Consider the following 22,579-nt stretch of genomic DNA (forward strand, 5'->3'; position numbering starts at 1 on the left):
CTGGTTATTTTCCTGATTCTCCTTTTCTTCTTATTTCTGCCGGCCTTGCCTATCGGCGATGGCCCTTCCAAGCTGCCAAGTTAACGAGCGGCTTAGAGATTCTAAGTGATTACTTGCCGCCAGCTTGCCTGATGCGCGACTCCATCGCCGAATTTTAGACTCTTTTTAAGCGCATCTTGAATGGATTAGGGTTTTACGAAGAGTGGCCTTTTTGGGTTTAGTGATCCATTGTGCAGATTCTGCTAAACTATATGATGAGTTATAGCAATGCTTATACTAACGAAAAACCGTTATTAATGAGTAGTTTAAAAAGGTTAATGTATTTTGGAAGATTTGGGTAATGCAACGTCGAAAATCCGGTGCCCGCCTACATCCGCCATGCACGAACGGAAGATCCTTTTTTCCCGACATCAGCCGATCGTACTTTCGGCGTTCTTCGAAACTCGCTCGATATATGTATACGTAATCGAAGCTTTTATGACTTATAGTCATACTTTTATCAATCAGATCTTGGAAGTTCGCACGAGTTCGCGATATTGGGGTCAAACACTCATTTTCTGAATCACATAAAATACGAGCCAATGATATTATTGTTATAACAGGACACGCAGCATTCAACGATTAATTGAATATATTCATTAAGTGAACTTCAGCCGATGCCATTGAAATGTACTAAAGTGCGTTTTCAATGTATGCGACAGAGCTGAAAACCAAACAGAAGTAACAGAACAATGTGCCCTGTCGTTTTTTGTCAAACGACAGCTGCACTTTTGAGTAATGGATTGGCAGAGCCACGATATACTGCGCAATCATGCATGATCGCGCTCAGCTAAAAGTTAACCGCCCCGTACGAAGCGCGCCTCTATTCCATTCCCAATTCTGACGAGTGAACGCGTGAGATTTCCTTCGATGGGCGCACGCATGCACGTTAATTCGTGTATCGAGCGTATCTTCTCCAGCTCCTCGGACAAATCATCGGGGGGAAAGTGAGAAGGGCCGAGATACTCGAGGAAGACTGATAATTGTTGCGCGTCCGAAAAGGAAGAAAGGTTGAGTGCTACTTAAACCTTTTTGGCGGTACCGTGCGGATGCTGGGAAAACGAATGGTTATTACGAACGGAGAACTGCCCTGACCCAAACGGAAGACAATACCCCGTGCGGTGCCTCTTTTCCATGGGAAGTCATATTTTCTCTCCTCTTATGTAGATTCAGAAGGCGCGACTGTGGGAAAAATGCAGTCGTCTGTATTGACCTCTTGCCACATCAGAGCTGACTGATTTCGATGAGCTCTACGCGTTAACGATGTGTCATTTTTTTTCACTTTTTTTAAATACGAAAACTACATATATTCTAGATTTTAGGTTCAATACAAAAACATCAATAACTGTTATATTTTACAAAGCAAAATTAATAAATTATTAATGTTCGGAAATACTCGACAGTATTTCATTTTTATGAAATTTATATATCGCATTTGCTGATCATATTATTGACACAGCGAGCAATGCATGCACTATATATTACACCCCGAAGCACAGGCGCAATAATATCATACAAACGGATAGAAGAAGGTGTCATATATGTGACGCTTACCTTAAGAAGTCACTCGGATGCAATGAGATTGTCGAGGTCAAAAAACAAATTGTTTGTTTAACATTTTATCGTTCTGTGATGCGAGCAATAATGTAACGTATAGACTTACTGTATTATAATTATTACCGATGCAATAATAAATAATTGATTTAACATGATTTATTTCAATATTTATAAACGAGTTCCCGTGATAAAGAATTAAAAGCTAAAATCTATGTGATGGTCACTAGATTTTTTAAACGAGAACAATACAGAAATACTGATTTTTCTACGATAATTGCTTTTCTTCTACACACTTCACTAAAGCCCTTGAATCTAATAACGACGCTGAATATAACACTTTGAAAAATTTAGAAACATATCTTTCTCAAAATGTTTTTCACGCTACATCTTCGATCGAATATATTGTAAAAATATATATTCACATTTCTCTTATATATAAAAAGAGATAATTTTGACAAATAACATTTTCCATTTTCAAATATAATTTTTTAATAAATCAAGCGAAGTGATACAAATTAGAATTTTATATCAAATTGATCATTTATACCTAAAGTACTTTTGTAAATACTTAAAATAATTATTTCACTATATTAATTTCAAAGTGTTACGAAACTTTACAAATCCTTTTTCTACAATCATAAATATTAATATTAAAAATTTAATAATTAATATATAATTTATCTTCTTGTATTTATCGACATTATAAATTAAATTACGAGATACAATTCTACCAAAGGCATTCCGGCCATATATTAAACGAGTCCGTGCAAATACAAGAAACTTATACCAAGAAAATCACTCAAAAACATTTAACATCGATTCATCAAATAAACTAAAACCTACTTACAATTATCAAAAATACAAATTCTAAGTGATGCTTATTCAGATTTTTAAAGAAACTAATCATCGAGAGATTTGTATAGTATACAAAAAACTTGTAACAGCACTTCAAATTGATAACATACCAACTGTTGTTCTCTACTTTAATGATGGTAATGCTTATGACAAACAAGGATAAAAAAAATGTTCCCAATAGAGCCAACAATTTCTACGTTGTAATATCGTCAATTATCTGTAACGTTCAAACATTAACGTACTTTCAAAGATACGTACATATGATCAAGATCAATTGTCTTTTTAAACCTTCAAGTCAATATTGGTTTTCAAAAGGTCTTAAAAGTAATGTTCTAGGGAAAAATGATCATGATAATAATCATAGTACACGTTTGAAGGCCGATATCAAACGTTCAATGTCTTTTGTACATAGAAACCCCCTTGTTCAGTAGTCCATACCTTGGCTGATTAGTTCTGAAAGATTTATGTCGTACTTCCTAAACAAAGTGATGGACACAATTTTAAATTCCTGAGGTGTAGCTAAATATTTGAATACAGCTAAGAGAAAAGACCACGAGAGGAATAATCCGGGTAGATTAGTGTTAGTTTCCTCACTTGCAAGTAAATGGAGGAGGATCCTGCTAAGGATACCGCCTTCCAGGGGGTTGTTGGGTTGCAAAGCAACCTTACTTTTCCTCTTCGTTCTGTTTATCTTAGGAACAGCAGGTAGATACGAGCAACAGGTTCATTCAAAATGTTTTCTTTCGCTTTCGTAAACAAAATCAACCTTTTAAAGGCTATTTTGACAACAATTAAAGTTCAAGATTCCACACTTCGCCCTCCAAGTCATTCCGTTGCTTTCCGTGACAATTTTTTCAAAACAATGGAAATGATTAACACTTTTTTACCAAATTAAATTTTAATCCTTAAATGAGACATTTGAAACAGAATTTTTACTAATAGTTTTTGAATTTTGAACTTTGTTCGTAGAATTCTAAGCTAATGGTGCAGGTGGCAATATGGCCTACATGTTATTAAAAATGGAGTCTGAAGGAAGTAGGTCCAGTGTGTTAGTTTCATTGATCATTAGAAAAGTAATCAATTAAACTTTGTCAAGCTATTATCAGCTGTTCCTGTTATGTTTTGATAAATGCGGAAAATATAAGCACAACCGCTTTGTAAAGCAAACAAATTTGCGAGACGGCTGCACTTCACAGAGCCTCCGTATAATTATAGCAGAGAGCTAAATAATAATTTCAGTTGAAAATTGATGCCTAGCACAGGAAAGTTGGTCGAGAGGGAGGAACTACAGCCATGGTTAAAAAAGATGGAGTCAATAATAAGAAGAGTGAAAAAAGAGAGAGGGAGAGAGAGAGAGATGAAAAAGGGGAGGAAAAAGTCGAGTAGAGGGGTGCACGGGCTCGTGCCTCAAGTCGCGGCGCGCGTTCGGAACCATATGGGTAGCATACGGTGAGCAGAGCTTCTTTCTCGGCTACGGCAGCCGACGTTGCTCGTCTCTCTATCTCTTTGTATCTCGCTCGCTCGCGTTTGTCTCTATATGCCTTTAATCCACTGGCGAACTACCTCTATAGATATACAAGCCAAAGCGAAATCAGGTGGACCGTCGCTCGTTCGTCGAGCTGTGGCACGTGGCCACATGCCACTTGGCTTCGACGCCTCGTTTTTATTTTCCGTTTTTTGTTCCGGGGTGCACCTTTCCTCTCGTATGCGCGACGACCTCGAAGGGGATGCGTGTATGGTAGTAAGCGCTTGTCGATCTACGGCGTGTATACTTTAATTACGAATCATTGGGCCACGACGGTGTACATTGCGGCTGATTCATAACTTCCTTCACCCTTATACTCAATATACCTACCTCGTTTTCCATGGTTATGGAGCTCGTTTCCAATCATTTCCTTTTCGTTTCTATTTTTTAAATACGTTTCATGTAAAAACTCGACTTTTTTATAGCACTCTGAAAAATTACCTTGTATTTTTTTTTATTTTTCAAAGCACTGCTATATACTACAAAAAGCTATTTTTATTTAATTCCGTTGCATTTTCATTTATGTGAAAAAGTAATAGAATTTTTTATCTAAAAACTCACTCTTATTTTGAGTGAGTTATTTATTGAGACCAGCAATAGCTTTTTTAAATTTCAATACTTTTTTTAAATAAGAGAATTTTCTTCTTTATTTTAAGAAAAAATTCACTCAAACATTAAAAAATAATGAAAAATGAAAAAATTATCCAACATGTTAAGAAGACTCATGTTAAATTTAATAGTGCATCGTTTTATTTGTTATATCCGAATTTAAGAGTTATTTTTTAAAAATTTTCTTTTATTTTGCATATATTTTATAAAAACCAACAAAATGTTCTTTTTACTTAAATCTAATATTGGAAAACTTTGCTAACTAACGTTTTCAGCACGTTTAAAAAAAACACCCGGTGCCTACATTGTAAGCACACAAAATGAATTTCCTTACTTCCTGAATATATGATCTTCATTCATGTTACATGCTATAAAAAAAAAAATAAAAAACTCGAGAATCACCTTCGTAATGATAGTAAAAAAAATCAAACTTGTTGACTACTAACCACGAGGTTCATAGAAAAGATGCAGCGGCAGCTTCCTTCGGCGCGGTTCATCCCTTTTCTCATTTTTTTTTACTTATTTCCATTTCGTGGTCGCTTCATTATTCCGCCCGCGGAAGCTTTAACATTGTATCACGATGATCTATACGTGTAGGAGGTAGCACCTTTTTTTGTCAACGACAACTTTGCATTGATTAATACGACGGAAGCCCGGGCACGATCACGCGAGCTTTTATGGGTTAAATTAATGACTCTATCAATCATCGCGCAGCTACACTTTATATGCGTCGGAGCGTGTGTTGCTTCTAAACTTGCCGGATGAGAGATAGAGAGAGAGAGAGAGAAAAGAGGGTGGCTATATGTTTTCTATAGAATTCAAGCTTTGTTATAGGTATATAATAGGCAGTGTACAAGAATTAGCTTTTTTCCCTTACGTAATTCTGGTTTCATCGTTTTCAGATCTAGGTGCAATATAATCTTCTCGTATGCGTATAACTTGATTTTCATAACGACAGCATATAATTAATTGCCGCTAATTGCGTTCAGTTGCACATTCACAGAATTATAAGACTACTGATTAGTAACGAATTTGAAGAAAATTGATTCCATGTGAGTAACGCCTTCGATGGAATCGCCATCTTAAAGTCTTAAAACAGAGCGTGTAAAATCGACTGCTCGCCTAGTCATCGCTAGCAGAACAAGGAAAAAGAGCAATTGGTCTTTGGAATAACACACGGGTTCGCTGATCACTAAAGTATTAAGGAAAGGGGGAAAGAGAGTTCCAACAGGCTACGCGGCTTGTTTTCTCTCTCTCTCTCTCTCTCTCTCTCTCTCTCTCTCTCTCTTGGGCACACAGCGACGCGGTGGATGGAGCTAACGAGCGGCGCGCGCAAAAATAATGGCGCGTGCGGGTGTGAAGGCGAAGCTAGGGAAGAAAGAAGCTTTTGCCGCCATGTACGAGGCCCCGCGCAGAAAAGGCCCGTACGCTTGCCAACTGTCCCAGGTGCGCGCCTCTCCGTAGTGGCGGAGGAGGAGGCGAAAAGTTTTGGAGGGACTTCAGGTCGTGTGGCCGGCGCGTGCGCCACTCACTTTTTCGGACGATCATTCCGCTGGCCCCGCTACTTCTGCCGACTGACCCTGTGGCATGAGGTCTCTCGCCCTTGCCGATCAGCTTCCACGTTCGCTTGTCGCTCGTTTCCCTTTTGGAAAGTCTCGCCTCATCCACGACTGCACGCACTTTATCCGCTTTACTCGCATATGGATATCCATTCGTAAAACTTTTTACGCCAAAGTTATTCATAGCAATAACTCAGTGAAATCCGCGCGCGCGTGGTAATTTACTTTACCACTTCTCGTGGAGGCTTTCTAAATAGGACGCGCAAGAAAGCGTCAAACATTAAACGGCAATTAGCGTGAACTTGAACGCGACGCTCATTTTTTTCTTTACGGTGCATGGTAATTTGTCAGATTACACTTTCGTAGAGGGGCCTTTCGGTAAAGTAGGTCATCAAGTGCCGCGGCGTACAAGTTTTACTCGCTAGCAGTAAAACTTCTTGTTTTAACTGTTCTTTCAATTCTGATTATCCTTGAGGTGTTATAAAATGAACAGACCGCAGTTGACGAAAGCTCGACCATAGATATATGTAAGCGAAGGTGAAAAAACAGAGATAGTTGCGCGAACTAGACTGAGGCTAGGTGCACGAGGCGTACAATCAGCAGAGTGGTACTTATTATCCAATAAGTTGTGGCCGGCACTAAAGCAAGGCAAGCTGGCGGGAAATTTACGAGGCACCTAGCTGCAACTCGCGCGTCGATTAATTAAACAAATTCCTATATTTTGCCACGGTTCTTAAAGGGCGCCGCGCTTTGCTAAGTAATAAGTCATTATCGTGGCAGCGCGAAATAACAAGCATTAAGTCCGCGTCGCGGCAGCGCAAAACTGCACCGCGGACAATGAAGAGCGACTAGGCTGCACGGTGGCGGCTCTGCGCCTCTGTGCGTTAAAAATAATTAAACCTCGCCGCGGCCACTGGAATATTAATGAAGCGCGCGCGCGCGCGCACGGCATTGATGACGGCAATTACCGGCGAGATATACGGCGCGCGTGCACGCGCAGTTAAAGCGGACCGAACAAAATAACGTGTAAAGTCAGCATCGGCCGCGCGCGACTGTGTGCCAGGCGCGCGGGGATAATTGCGTACGTATGCGCCTATAACGCGGAGACGCGGAGAGCCGGAAGCGGCTGTCATTGCGACTCGCTCGTAAATCCAGCTGTATCCAAGTGCGCCTCCTCCGTTTTTGTCTTCCAAGCGCATCGCTTTTGACCCCTCGAGCTGCGCGCACCGAGGCTCCTTATCAGCTCTGCTCCCGCTTCCTTCTTCCGGCAGCCGATGAGCTTTTCCAATTTTCGCCTCACCTGGAATTGTTTGAAGAGCGTCGAAAGCGCGCGTTTGGCAAAGATCCGTGGACGTCACGCTTTCGCAAACAGAGATAGATCGCTAAAATTGCTCGCGCTGCCACGGATGATTCACGGCGTCACGCGCCTTCAGCCGAAGCGTACTTTTTAGTTGTGTGCCGTGCAAACACAGATTCATCTTTAACGAGCTGTAGAGAAGCGCGGCGTTTAGATTCTTTGGGACGCGGCAAGCAGGAAAAAATGAAAATGCAATTGCTATGCGTCGCCGCTGCTGCCGCTGCTGCCGCTGACCGCCACGTAGCTTGGACTGCGGCGCATTGTTAAGGCTGTGATGCAGCAAATCCCTCATCGTGTCATCGCTCGACACTGCTGTGCGTAGCTTTTTACTAACCTATGCGCACGGGACCGCGCGTTTCTTTGCTCGTTTCTTTGTTCGTTTTTTGCGAATTTTCAACGTCTCTTGAATTCCTGACGCCTCAATTGTAACAGCAAGTGCACGCTGAATAATCAGTGTTCCAACGATTTTTCGAGAAACCAACGGATAGGATGAAGATATCTTTTTCTGCAGTTGCACGGCATACTTTATCAAGCGGCATTAATGCGCGAAATGAGCGAGCGTTCGCTATTAAAAAAAAAATAGCAGTAATATGCCCACCGAAGCTGCGCATTTAGACTCAACTACTCTTCGTACTCTGGTGAAGCATCGTTGTGCGAGCATTAATATGATGCTCCAATGACTCTGAATTTTTCAAAGGCATAAATACGACATTTAGATGTAGCGGTAATGCACGACTTTCATAACTGTATTTCAAAACGGTCCGTCATGTTTGATCGTAGATGCATTACTGCTCGTCAATGAAGTTACGTTAGAACGACTTCTCGCAAAAATCTCGACAAACCGTAGTTAAACCTAATTGTAAGCAAAATGCAAAAGGTGCCAAGATCAACGCGTGTCTCTTGCGCATTCGCGCTACGTTCATTGTACGTATAGGTGTGCGCGCAAGGGCCGATTAACATACCAGCAGCGGAGGGAGTCGGCTTCTGTCCCTCTCGCCGTTGATTTGCGTATATTTTCGCATATTCACACCTTCGCCCATCCTCGCAGCTACTACTCCATCATTATGCGTGGCTCTCTGCATTTGCTAGAATTTTGCGTTTTTAACGGAATATATTTTACTCCACTTAAGCTGCATGTTCGTGTCATTTGCATAATTGGCAGGCTGTATTTGACAATTATCATACTTGCTACCGGTCTGGAATTCTGTGCTTCTGAAAAAGCTTGCTTATTCATGTGTACTTGCATTTTTATAATTATTTGTCTTCTTCTTATACTTTCAAAATGCAAGACATTTTTCCAGCTCAGATTATCCATCCCCGCATTACTCCAATACCCATTACTTTGAAATAATACAAATGATTTAATTGGATTTCTCATTTGAATAAACATATATGAATTATATATACAAAATGAATTTAAAATGGTCCAATTTAAAACATTTAGTCATATTAAATATGGCTTTAGGCTGAGATTCCAGTGATAATAAGTTTTTACCTGAAATGAGCGTGAAATTCATGTCATTCAAAATTACTGCTAAGGTTTCGTTTTCAAAAAGAAGAGCCGAAACCGCATCGATTAGCATATAAAGCGGCAGTTTATCCAGCTGCAACCATTCGTATCTTGATCTACTTGACTGCCAATCGACTAAGATGGGGAAAAATTGCAACAATTAAACCGTTGGTAATCTAATTTTTAACTGAATTTTCAAGATAACTGTTCAAGTACAATGTGAAACGTCTCGAGCTGATAAATGCTCTCAATTGATTGAATAGTAGCACGTGTGGAAAGAAAAGGCAAGTTTTCGAGTGTTCCTATTGAAAAGAAAACTAGACAATATAAAAAATCGAGTCAGACGAATTGCAGAATAAAAGAGCTGGCAATTTCCACAATCGCACGCTTTTCCAAGAAAACTTCTTTTGATGATAAAAAAAAAGAAAATGGACTTCATTAGAGATCACAGTGAGAGTCACTACTAAAACATCGTCCGATAAATAAAAGCGGCTCTGGCCTTTGAGAGATGCGCGCGCGGTTTAGCTCCGCAGGGGTTCGGCCTTTGAGCGCTGCGTTCTACCGCAATTACACGGGACTCACTTTTGCGTGCTTTTCTTCACGCCTTTAATCCTCAACAAGGCGTCTTTCTTTTTCGCATTATACTCGTGGGCGCGCGGCTCTCCGGCAGTCAGGTGTTGTACAATGGCACGATCGATTCGGCGCAGCTACTTTCAAACTGCCCGATCCGCCAATTTCACGCCGATCATCTTAAATAATTTTGTTTTGGTTACGTAACACATACTCTTTTTACTCATCAAATACTCATTTCACAATATTATTCTAATTTATTCAAAAAAATAACTTACGAACAGTTAATTTGATACAAAGAAAATTATAATAATAAACAACATTGTCATTGGCCTCGTCAGAAAATATTTTCTATGTGTAAGGAAATTTACAATAACTATAATTGCTCGTTATATTCAATTGTAAATATTAATATAGTCAAAACATAATATAAGAGAATAATTTTATTAATTATTGTAGTAAATGAAAAAAATGGGGAAAAGGAAAAACGTTTTAAATCGCTTCGGCATTTTATTTTTTATTAAATGAATATAAAAGATTCATGACGAAAACAAAATATGATTTCAAAACTCATAAAAATAATAACGGGATAAAGGATTTTAAAGAGGTCCGCTTCTTAAAATATTTTTGAAAACAAAATGTATCGAGAAGAAAGCCTAAGTAAGCTAAGCTTTCAGCTAAGAAAAAGGTAGGGTGGTGCGGTTTTATGCACTTTCCCAGATCCTCATAACGAGAGATGGATTTATAATGATAATGCGGGTTTTCACTTTGTTGTATTGTAGATTAAAAAATCATTGGTGCCATGTCTAGACTAAAAATTACTAACAATCATCTTTTTAAATTATACTTTGTTATAAGGCCCATTCTTTCTGTAATAAATCCGCATTTTTTGTTAAATTAAGACTTTATATAAAAAGTATACTATGAGCAATTAGATTTTTTAAATTCAGTAACATTGTAAAAGCCTTCACGGTATAATATAAATATTATACATATATATATATACACACCCATGTGTTTGTATGTGTGTATTGGATTATGTGAAAGCTTACGTAAACAGTAAACCAATATTTGTTTATAACAAAAATTTTTAGTAATAAAAATAGTAAAGAATATAGATACACAATATCAATTGTTTGTCAAGGTATATAGTATTAGAAATATCATAATACAAATGCAAATACATAGTGTGATATATCATATGGCAGTTTATCATGGTGATCTAATGGATATCAAAAATTAAGCTTTCAATGAATATAATTATAGAAAAAATTATCACTACAGGTACAAATAAAATTTGTTTTTAAATAATTAGCAATAATTTCTTAAACTAATAACGGACATCTTGAGAGTAATCATAATCAAATATATAATCCATTAATTCAATAAATCCTCTGAACAGTCGCTCTTTGAATTGATATGTGAAAAATTGATTGCGATACCTTGGAACATTGTTATAACGATAATTGTTATTATAATATGCAGTACCATATCTATTATTGCTATAATTGTAATTTCTCTTGTAATAATTATTATTGTAACCATTACAATATTTTCTATAGTATGATCTGTTCTTATTACTATTGTAATAATTATTATAATACCTATAAGGCTGTACTCTATAATTTTTATAACTCTTTATACGGTTATAAGTTCGCTTAGTTCTGACTACATTATTGCGAACGTGGTTTTTATTTCTGATTGAGTTGTTATTAAAATTTTGATTATTCCTATTGCTTGTTACTCTAGTAGAAGTAGAAATAATAGCTGATGTTGCAATACTTGCAGATACACTACCTGTTTCCATTAAAGTGCATTGATTTGGTCCAGAAGTCATTGCTTCGCTGAACCCAAGAGTATTTGTTGTACTGGCCTTTAAAGTGTTGTCTACAATAGAGGAAAATATTAGAATTTAAAGTTTATATCTCAAATTTATATTAGTTATTAAAGACATGGAAAATTATTTTCATTAATTTATATCAATTACACAATTACATCAACATTACAGTGATAAATTACAGTTAATGCAAATTTAAAAGCTAATATATTTTATATGATTTACATAATTATAGTTGATAGATAATAGGTAATTTGATTCTCAACTAAAAATTTATATGACATGGGTTATGGATTGGCTCAGCTTTATATTAAATATGAATGTAAAAATGATGTGAAAATATTTAATATACCAATTCGATTAAAAGCCTTTGGAAGGAATTCATTGTCATAAGTCTGCGTAGCCTTATCTTCATGTTTTTTAACGATTTTTTCTTGTATTTCTTCTACTATCTCATCTACAACAAATTTTTCTTCTTGAAGAAACTCACCACCATTTTTCGTTTCTAGATATAAATTCAATATAATCAAATTTCTTGTTAACACTAAACTTAATACTAACTACAGGATTACTAGTAAAACAAATATTTGTAAAATGTTGCAACAAAATATTGCAATATTCTTACCAATATCTAAATCTTCTTCCTCGCCGCTGCTACTACTGTCAACAAAAATAGTTTCAATCGAGGCCTTCCGGGTTAGAATTTCAGTAATACTAGCAATCGAGTTGTCAGAAATAATAGAATCACTATCGTAGTCCTACAAAAAAAACTCGTGTCTTATTATTCAAGTACCCGATTAATTGAGGACTACATTTTTTGCAACTTATTTACATTTTCCACAGATTTGCTGTTCATTTTGAAAACAGAAAATGGACTTCAAAATATTAATGAACAAACTAATCTATATTTTGGTAACCAAACTAACAAAACAGTCTTTTAATTCATTTCACGCTTGCTTATTCTCAAAGATTAATTTTTATTTCCGTAGAAGCGTTATGGAAGACAAAGAAAATAGATGAAAACCGATCGTGACAACAGCGCCATCACTACATCATTATTTGACCCATTATTCAGACCCAATACCGAACCAATAGTAATACATACTTGTTTCCATTCCTACTAAGATGAATTTTTAATATGCTACATCAATATATTTTGTACATTTGTTTAAATAGTTCTAAATATTGTTTAAAGTTTATTTTATTGCCAATTGTAATTGATCATGTTAATTTAATATTAGATTGTTTAAGCTGTAACAAAGAAAAATTGATTTTGCATTATACATACTAAAATTTTTGAATTTCAATATTTATAACGGTAATAATGAAATAAAAAAAACAATATTAAACATTTGAATTTGATAGTAATTATGCTCATAGCATGGAATATTAAGTTTATTTAAATAAAATTAAGATATGAAACAAAATATAAACATACATATATATTTAGTAAGTACTAAACTAAAGCTACTGTTACACGTGGGCGCGCGCGTGTGTGTGTGTGTGTGCGAGAAAAAGATCATATTAGCATCCATAAAATAAAATTGAAATATTATATTAGATTTTGATAACAAATGAAGAATAATAAAACAAACAAAAGCTTTAATTTGTAAATAGAACTAGTTAAATATAATCAAGACGTAAATATAATCCAACTTAGATTCTCAAAATGATGCTAAATATGAATGATTGTATTGATGTATTAATTGAAGGACTATAATTTTTTCAAAACAAACTATAGTGGTACATAATACTTAATGGAAATTGACTTCTATTAAGATTATAGTATATAATATTATGTATTTAGCTCATCAGAATTTTTTATCAAAGCATTTCATTAATTCCATGAAAAAATAGAATCCTTTTGCTGCTCTGTCTTCTTGAGACTTTTGAAATTGAAATCTGTTATGGAATTCATGATTTTTATTATGATTTTTATAATTTTTCCATCTCTTTTGCTGTTTCTTTGATATACTGTTACTACTATTATATATACGTTTGAAATTATGATATTGATTTAGATGTTTTCTGAACTTGAAATATGGTTGTCTACAATTTTTAACGTTATAGTTAAAGCTTCTATCTGTATTAACTCCAACTTCATGAGTTATTTTTGTAGCACTATGCTTATTATTCAAAGGACTTTCTTGGAAAGAATCTACAATTCCATTCTCTTCAAATATGTTTGCATTTGTTTGCATTGTTTGCATTGAAGCTGAGTCTGTAATGGGAAATGCTAACGTATTAATTTCTTAAAATCAAATTATTAAAAAATAATGTAGATTAATGAATATTATAGTTAATAAATGTCATTAATACCTCTTATATTAAAGTTCTCTTGTGAACTAATATTCTGCGGAGATAAAATATTCTTCTCTATTAGATTACATCTATCAAACCCAGCAATGAGCGAATTGCATGACTCTAAAATATACAATATATGATGCTACATAAAGTTGAAAAATAAATTATCCATGCAAACTACCTCTTTTGTTCTATTTCAGAAAAAATATTTTCTTATAATAAGTTTCGCTTAGTTTGCGAGGTAGCTTCATTGTAAAATAACTATAACCTACCTGTATCAAAGTCATACATGCTACGACTATCTACACTGAGTAAATCAGTAACTGAACTGCTTTGATTTTTCTGTAAAGTCACAATATAATTACAAATTATTAAATAAAAATGAAAATCTAGAAGGATTTTATTACACACGCTTAAGTCGTCCATATTTCGATTAATTTACAATCTCGTTATAAGTTCGAGAATGTTGAAAGTTTACACTTTATTTTTTATTTTATAGAAAATGGCAGTGATGTATGATCATCAGACCATAGAATATTGTTTGTAGAAATAAACTGGAATAAAATTGAAAGACAATTGAGACCAGGGCAGCAAGTAAGACATGATCCAATAGACAGAATTGATGTATCTTCATGCTGTTAGATGGAGCTAGTACGCCTAACCTTAAAATACGAAACATATCTGTATATATCTATAAAGTGCACGCGTATCAATGAATATAAATATAACATTTACGTGTATTAAGGTTTTAGTATATTAGTGCCGTCTGACGTTGAAAATATTCCTGAACCTAATAGTATATAGGAAGAGTTCGTACTATTTGAAAATAAAGATGATTAAGCTAATAGTACATTACGATACAAGTGCGGGAAAGTAGATTCTTGTCTCGTGTGGCTTTTACGCCCGAGCGAAGCGAGGGTGGAAGGGTACACGAGACGAGAAACTCTTTCCCGAACATGTGCCGTACCGTATTTTTTGATACGACGTGTGGAAAGTGCAATTTTCAACGCACGTTTTCTGCCGAGCGTGCGGGAAAGACGCACTTTGCGCACGGAGTGTCGAAAAATATTTAAAACATTTCCAAAATTATTTTCCAATTTTATAAGAATCGATATATTTTTAATTACGGATGTAATTGCAAATTATTATTCGGCGCTAAGAAATTCAGCGTTTCCTTTTACGTATCTTTATCTTCTTTTTTATCGTATATACATCTTGGAAGCCATGTTCAGTAAGCCAATACTCAGGGAAGGCAAGTAATTCGGGACAAAGTAGCTCGGGCCTTTAATTCGAAAATCCGCCGAGGATCAGCAGCGAAAATCGTAAACGTAAAATAAGAAAAGACGATGAGGGAGAGAAAAAGAGAGAGAGAGAGAGGGGGGGGGAGAAGAGTAAGTAGTGTACGTGTGGTCGAATAGAAGGGGCGAAGGACCTCGCGCCCGAGATAACAAGGCGAATCAAGCGACGTCTCGGTAGCTTGTGGTGCTTGACAACCGTGCCGCCTTGTAATAAGATATAATAAGACATTTAACTCTGTGTCCTTCGTCTTGCTTTCGCGCGCGCGCGTTCGCATGCGCTACCTTATTTCAGCTCTTCGGTTTCTTCCTCTTCCTCGTCCCTTTGCACTCTCTCGTTCTCACGTCTTTCCGTTCCGCTTCGGTGGCATCCAACGGTTTTCTTAACATTGAGGCTCCTTTTTTCATGACGATGGATGTATACCGTTTGATCCATCATAGATATAAGAAGGATTCATTTGACTCTATGCCTAAAAATTAAAAGACACATTTCTATATTTAATGAAAACATAACGATATTTGAAAAGGTGTTATTCAAAGCCACATTGTGGCGCAAAGTATACGAGTGTACTCGAACCAAATCGGCATTGGAATTGATTTAACGAGCACGCAGCAAGACATCTGGAAATTATGGAGTCCCTCACAGCCCATTACAATAGTCGGCGTTGTATTGCATAAGTGCTCTTTATGGTTTTCACGCGGCGAGTAGGTACAGTCGGAAAGCATGGCAGTCAACAAGCGGCACGTGAAGCCGCAGAGACTGACTGTTGAGTGAAAGCAGAAGCTCCCTCGCAACGGTGGGCGCGTGCGACGAGATCGGTATCGTTGCGTCTTGTCACCGGAATTTAAGGCTACGCGCGCCCTACACTAATTTTCTTCCACGTGATTTTCAGGGAAACGCTTTCAAAGAAGTGCCGGTTTTATAGCTTCGCTGCTCGACTCTATCTTTGATGCTCGACCACGTGTTTTTCTTCGGCAACGCGGTTAACCGCTTTTTCAAATTTTATCGCCACTTTCCATTATACTTACTTACTTGTTGATTAATATGTCAGAATCACTAGTGTAAAGGTAGATGCTAAGTAAATATATCATCGATGACTAATCAACAAAGTTTCAAAGTTATCTCTGATTTGCAATATAATGTTTGTTAAGCTTTGTTTATTAAACTTATTCAAGCTTTACCTTTAACCTAAGCGTGCTTGCGTAATAATTCTAGACTCAATCGAGTAGTTTATGGAAAAAATGGAAAAAATGTGTAATTTAAAATCGAGACTACCAAGGTTCCAGATAATTGGCTTTCGATGAAAATCGCTTGGCTTTGAATTTGGCGGTGGGCCGTGTAATAGCGGTGACCTTATCCTAAACCTCTAATTATTTGGAGCGCTATGTAGGCAAAACCTACGCTTAACACGTGGCAAATATCACACTCGAATAAAGAATTCAAGTGATCATATCTTTCGGATATGTAGGAAACATCGTAACCAAATGACAGGATTGAGTCATCTCAATATCGAGCTAGTCTATAATCAATCTAACAGAAGATGTAACGGCAACATCTATAATAGTTGTGCTTATGTCTTAATATACTGTGACGCTTTTATAGTGTTAATTTGAAAATATAATTAAAAATGAGTATCGGTCTTGCAACGCGCAAGAGAGTAGCCGCAGTTCGCACGAGGGATAGGATTGTAACGAGAGGCACATTCTAGCTGCTGCGGTAAAAATCAGCGCAAAGGTACGGGAGGTGAGAACAACGCGAAAACGGCCGCGGGCTGTCGGCGCAATGAATAACTCGAGAATAAGTCGAGGATGATGTTCGCAAGCTCTCGCGCGCGTATCTATCGCTGATTGCTGCGCGGATGCTAGCCGCTGGGCTTTAATGCCGGTATCGCGGACGTCGATTAGGGCCGCGCGGCGTACAAAGCTGCGCGGACGATCCTCGACGCGCGCAAGCGGAACGTGCCGCAGACATAATAGCGCGATAATTAGCTTCTGCGAAGCGCGGCTTCTGCGTCTCTCTCAAAAGAGCGCGAGCATTATGCGGGATTGTTGCACGCTTGATTTCATCCCGGCGCTGGCGCGCGCTTATGATGTAGCCGCGCGCGCGCGCGCGTCGTGTCGCGTGATTTTCCATTTTTCTTTTCGTTTCGGCAAATCAGCTCTCGGCAGCCGTTTCGCATTTGCCGTAAATTATTTGCGTTTACATGGCTGGCGACCGTTAAGCTGTTACAAGCAGCCAGCAGTTAGGCACGTATCTCACGCGCGCGAGATGATTTGAGGCGCACTTTGTTGAATATTTTAATCGCCCCCCCCCCCCCCCCCCCCCAGAGCGTGTTATTTACAAACATGCGAACACCTCTATTTTTATTTTATTATTCAGGCAACGTTAAGCTCGCTCACGTTTGCTAAACGCATTCGTTTAGTTTTACACGGTAAGCTGAAAAGAGAGATCGTCACAACGCAGCGCGAAGACAAAGGCAAACAGTAAAGGAGAAGTATAAGCATAACGTGAAAACCAATAGAATGCGCAGAAGCACTCGCATGCTGCAGCTTGAACTTAGTGCCAGAGATTTATCTCTCTACTTTACCGTTACATCCCTTTGCGGCTGGCGCCGCGCGTGCGAGGATTGTCGTCGTTTCGCTTTGCGGAAGACTCGAACGGCGACACGTTCAAGAGCTGACATATACGTTTCTTTTGCAACGCGTGGCGCATTTGCCTCGTTGACGTTACGCAAATCGAGTTGAGCACCGCACTGACAGTTTTCAATTCGTTTTCTCTTGATCATTCCACTTTCGAAATTTTTTATCGACTCCGTAGGCACACGAACGAAGGTATAGGCTCGAAAATTGAAAATAATAGGCTAGTGTGATCAAAAGGTCTCTCGGATAAAGACGTGTATATATCCCCGACTGCGAAATAAATAATATCTGAAAAGAGATCTTTCACCCCTATATCTTGGAAGAAGAGAAAGATTTCTTTGGAGCGAGTTATAAACTTTGACCGATTAAAATCACATAATTCCTATGAGATACATGGACCTCATATAGCGCGGTCACCCACAGAGTAGGCCGTTTTTGGGGTATTACGCCTCTATTTCGGAGCAACGAGCAGGACAATAGTTATTCGATCGAAATGTAGAGCATCATTCAAGGGGTTGGGAAATTCCGTGGACTAAGCGTTTTCATAGAGTAACAACTCGACACTTGACAATCGGTGATTTATCGATCTTCGTTTCGCGTTTTAAAATGCTTTCCATCGAAAAAAAAGGCACACGTTTACGATCTCGTTTCTCCGTATGTAGCTTACTACAGAGCCGAGAGCTCTGAACGCTTTCCCATTTTTTATCGTCGGAAATATAACAACTCAATTCGCGAATCCTCGCGGGCCATAAATAATGAGCTAGTTGGCATCGTCATTATCATCATCATCAAGCTTAATCCACATTTTTGAGTTTGGATCTAATTGCTCGAATCACGCCCTGGGCGTAGTTCGGCTCTCTGCTCTCCGCTAGCTGGGCGGGCTCTCTCTCTCTCTCTCTATCTACCCTCCCAGTGATGTATGATTTTTCTCCGCGCTTTTCATTAATTTCTTCGCTACGCTTCGTGGAGGTTTTTTGACGATATTTTTTTCTTCTCTCTGCTCAGCGGAGGCTTTTCATTGACATGCGCTTTTGTCGAATCTACGCGGGGTAGCTGCTGTGGCTTTTCAATGCTCTAGCTTCGATTATGGTAATCTAAACTAGCTTGAGCTGTCTTCGGATCTTTTGTCCACATTGATGAATAATAATGCACTTTTTTTCTAGTGCGATTGGGGGCTTTAAAAAAAATGTGCTGCAGGTTTTAATGGAAATTGGATTTTTTTTTGAATCAGCGATATACAATACGCGATTCGATTCGCTGATTTTATTGTTTCTTTTCTACGACGAATCTTCAATGATAAAATAACTCTGCAAAGAATATCGTAGTGTTATCTAAATTGCGTTTAAATAGCGTTGTGCTTTTACTTTGTTGTTGAAAATAAGAAATAAAAAAGAAACAAACGCTACGAAGATAACAAAATTTCAGGAATAGAAATCCATTGCCGAAATAGCCGAAAAATAAGTCACGCGAGAGAGTCGCGTCTAGTAGCTGGCGAGACCAAGCGAGCAGACATAGAGCGCAGAGATATATACCTGGGCACACCGGAGAAAGAGACAGAGAGGGAGAGAGAATGCGTGTAATTATCGGGTAACTGCGCGCGGCGAGCCCTTGTACCCGAACGAGCCTTAATAGATGAAAGCAATCAATTCTTGGATACATGTATACCTTGCTCCCAATGTCCTCCCGCTTCCAAGAGACGCCCAGGGAAACTCATTCATTTTTCAAATTTCTTTGATAAAGCCTCCTGCACTTATCAGTTCTTTTTTTTAAGTACTTGCTTTGACATTTCTTTATGCGCAAGAACATTTAAGGTTTCAATATCATTTTACACGGTATTATTCGAGAATCTAAATTCTTTCTGTAGCCCATCAGCCGATATACAAATATTAGAACGACCAGGCGGGATCGAAGACAGGTTTGACTTAAGCCTTTAATAGCTGCGGCGATGATCACTCAATTTATTGTACCTCGTCGAACTTTGGATGTCGAACACCTAGAAAATTATACGTTTTCTATACCCCACTCGACAAATATAATCGAGAACAAACAAAAAAGAAAACAACGTTTCCGCTGCCGTGCGTGTATTTTTCTACGCGCTCGCTGATATAGAAAGCAAAAGTGCATCATCCTCAAAATTAAATAAGGTTCTCCAAGTCCTTCAAAACGTCGTTATCGTTTGGTATCAAAACAGATCTTACTTTTTAATGATTTCATGTCATTCCTTGTACCCCTTTTCCTTTTTCCTACCTGTATAATCTTCGACTTTTAACTTTGTTATCGATATACGCCATTGTATTTCTCTCGAACGTAGCAATTTTCAATTGTTTCCGTAAATTATTGGTTTTATACGTTGCATCTATCCGCAATGCCAATCATTCAATTGAAAACGTTTGAGTATCTGACGCGTTGCCTTCAAAAAACGGAGCTCGTCAAAGGTAAAGAAAAGCAAAACGAAAGAGAAAGATAGAACAAACGAATGGCAAATTACAGAGCTCAAGGGTCGTATCTGCGCCACCGTAGAAGTGCAAGAAAAAGAGCAGAGCGCTGGCTCGTCCATTTGTAATAAATGAGCGCGCTTGCTGGCAGCTCGGTTCTCTAGGACTAGACCGCGCGCAAATTATGTTGGGATCGATGAAACGGATCGTTATTTTTCTCCTCTCGGCTATTCTCTTTCCTTCTTCACTTCACCCTAGGCGTCGCGCGAGCAAAGAGTTGCCAAGGTGTTCTTCTCTCTTTCCAACCAAGTGGCTCTTTTTGAGAAAAAAAAAAAAAAAAATGCACTAATTTTTCAGGATTTAGCTGGATTAAACTCTCGTTAAGTTGACACTGAAAAATCAGTTTTGCATTTGGCAAAAGAGCGCGCTGATTTCAAACGAAATAGAATCGTTTGAAAGCGCCCAAAAATGTCGATGGGATTTTGGTTTTTGAAAAAAATGTTACTCAATGTGTAGGGGACAGGGCAGAGCCGATATATGTCATGAGCTAGTATCAAATTTATTACTTCGGCTACATCGATTTCTCTGCGGATTATGTTACAATATCAGCGCATTGTATATTCTGACGTTCATTTTTCGAAAATAAAATAAAATAAAACAACGAGTATTTTACGCGTGGTAGCGCGTGCGCTGTTACGAGTATCCAAGTTTGAAGAATGCATGAAAACGTATTTTTCGCGAGAAACAGAGTAAACCTATTAAGGCACAATGCACTCATATTACTCTAATACACCACGCAATCTACATCTAAAAATATCCGGGTCAACCGAAAAGCAGACTATTTTCTGTCAAAACTTGCTAAATCTGGTATAATGCACTTCCGTCCACCCGGAAGGAGAAGGAAAAATGTCAAAAAGTCCGTGAAAAGCTCATAATGCTTAGCGGCTCTCCCTATCAAGCTGGACCATCGCGAGTGTATCCCAAGGGTTAACCAGAAGTGAAAATGGACAGAAGATTGATATCTGAAAAGGAAAAGCTGGCGAAAGATACGCGGGTGCCGATTGTAAAGGGTCAAAGAATTAGGCTAGTAAGGATTATCAGGTATGTACTTAAGGCGCCGCATTTAGATCGTCGGATGCACTGTATATTAGGGGCCGGGGTGTGCGTGAGTTTTGGCGGCCGAATGCTGCAGGGTGCACGCTGAAATCCGAGATGGGCCAGCTCGCGCGAAACCAAGAATGACAGAGATCGGGTTGCCCACTCGGACCACGCGGACCACCGGGCCGCGAGCCGCCAATTTCATCCTACCTGTTTTCGCTAATTGACCGGCTAAAGATGTGTAACTGGACCGCGCGTACGCCCTTCAGGTATTTGCTTTGTCAATTCTCTGTCTCGCTTCTTATAGCTGCATTGCCGTGTACGTGCCCTCGTCCCCCTTTTTGGCTCTTTTCCACTGGGAAATCCGTTGGGCCGACCTTATCTCGTTGTCGTTTTTTTTTTCTTCGACACAGTTGACGTGCTTCCACCTCGATCGATCCCAAAGTGACGAAAGCCTGTCGAAAACTCAATAAATGAAACAATCGCAAGCACGTAAACCGTCGAGAAAAGCGTATTTTGCGCGTGCACCTGTAAACGTTACAAGTACATCTCGCCTGCTTGATTCGCATTATACCTCCCTGCCTCGTAAACGCACTCATCCGCAAAGCAGTGCAGACGTTTCGAGTATACAAGCAACAAGAAAAGAAGGAGTCATAACCAGGAGGCACGCGTACGACCGCGTAATTGCATCATATGAACAAGTGCCCACATTATCGCGCCGCGGCTGCTTCAAAATTATCTCCGAATTTTCGGCTCGTCTTTCAACTCTCAATTAGTGCAGCTCCTCATTGGCGTCATTTGCCAAATCTCCGTCTTCGTGTGAAACAGCTCGTGCAAACATTCTGTAATTGCTTAATAATGCCTTCATTCTGCAAATGCACCAATCGATTTCTCGATAAAATGTTTGTGGAATAAATCTGCGAAGAAAATGAAGAAGAAGTACGCGCGAACGGAAAAAAACATTTTGAAGAGCGAATTGACTCTGAAGGTCGATTTTTTTCTTCGAACAATTGTCAAAAGCACGCGTAACATATTGCCGTCAAAGCACAGCGGCAAATTAGAGTGGCTTCCAATGTTCCGCATGCAACGGTATCAAAAAACTGCCGACTTAGCAGAACGATTAAATCTGAAAGAGGCGCGCGAGTTAGGAGGTTTTTTTTTGCATCCACGCCAGTTGTGCATAATAGTAGCTCTAAAGAGACGTTACGCGTCCCTTCGAAAAACTGATTGAACGGCTGTTAACTTTGCCAACTTGAAAAGAATTAGGCTCGTTTTGAAATGGCCTGAGCAATAAAAAAAATATTAAAATAGTAATATACCGCATCGATTCGTTTGGCGGGCGGAAAAAAATCTCAAAAGCGTCAAAGGGTTGAGTTCGAGAAAGAAGAA

General features: G+C 38.4%; 2 protein-coding genes across 2 annotated transcripts; both read right to left on the reverse strand.

The window, feature by feature from the left end:
* Positions 1 to 10,075: 10,075 nt before the first annotated feature.
* On the reverse strand, positions 10,076 to 12,439 carry LOC131675156 (uncharacterized protein DDB_G0292186-like). The gene is made up of 4 exons (XM_058954020.1): positions 12,251 to 12,439; positions 12,044 to 12,176; positions 11,771 to 11,923; positions 10,076 to 11,468 (listed from the first exon to the last, which is right to left on the reverse strand). Exons 1-4 carry the CDS (start codon positions 12,272 to 12,274, stop codon positions 10,912 to 10,914), a joined length of 867 nt encoding a protein of 288 aa, XP_058810003.1. The 5' UTR covers positions 12,275 to 12,439; the 3' UTR covers positions 10,076 to 10,911.
* Positions 12,440 to 13,068: 629 nt separating this feature from the next.
* Positions 13,069 to 14,271, reverse strand: LOC131675168 (uncharacterized). Its single transcript, XM_058954039.1, has 4 exons — positions 14,134 to 14,271; positions 13,995 to 14,064; positions 13,738 to 13,842; positions 13,069 to 13,639 (listed from the first exon to the last, which is right to left on the reverse strand). The coding sequence occupies exons 1-4, from the start codon at positions 14,146 to 14,148 to the stop codon at positions 13,230 to 13,232; spliced, it is 600 nt and encodes a 199-aa protein (XP_058810022.1). The 5' UTR covers positions 14,149 to 14,271; the 3' UTR covers positions 13,069 to 13,229.
* Between the last annotated feature and the right edge of the window lie 8,308 nt (positions 14,272 to 22,579).

The sequence above is a fragment of the Phymastichus coffea genome, unplaced genomic scaffold (assembly GCF_024137745.1).
Source record: "Phymastichus coffea isolate CEN01 unplaced genomic scaffold, Cenicafe_Pcof_1.1 PCOF00016, whole genome shotgun sequence".
Lineage (NCBI taxonomy): Eukaryota > Metazoa > Arthropoda > Insecta > Hymenoptera > Eulophidae > Phymastichus > Phymastichus coffea.

Excerpts from the sequence above, each read along its gene's own strand:
- LOC131675168 (XM_058954039.1), bottom strand. Across the intron at positions 13,843-13,994 it reads CATGTATGACTTTGATACAG|AGTCATGCAATTCGCTCATT; the intron begins GTAGGTTATAGT and ends TGTATATTTTAG. Across the intron at positions 13,640-13,737 it reads AGAGAACTTTAATATAAGAG|ACTCAGCTTCAATGCAAACA; the intron begins GTATTAATGACA and ends TTCCCATTACAG.
- LOC131675156 (XM_058954020.1), bottom strand. The coding sequence starts at position 12,274 with ATGAACAGCAAATCTGTGGAAAAT. Across the intron at positions 12,177-12,250 it reads ACAGCAAATCTGTGGAAAAT|GACTACGATAGTGATTCTAT; the intron begins GTAAATAAGTTG and ends TTTTTTTTGTAG. Across the intron at positions 11,469-11,770 it reads AAAGGCTTTTAATCGAATTG|ACAACACTTTAAAGGCCAGT; the intron begins GTATATTAAATA and ends CCTCTATTGTAG.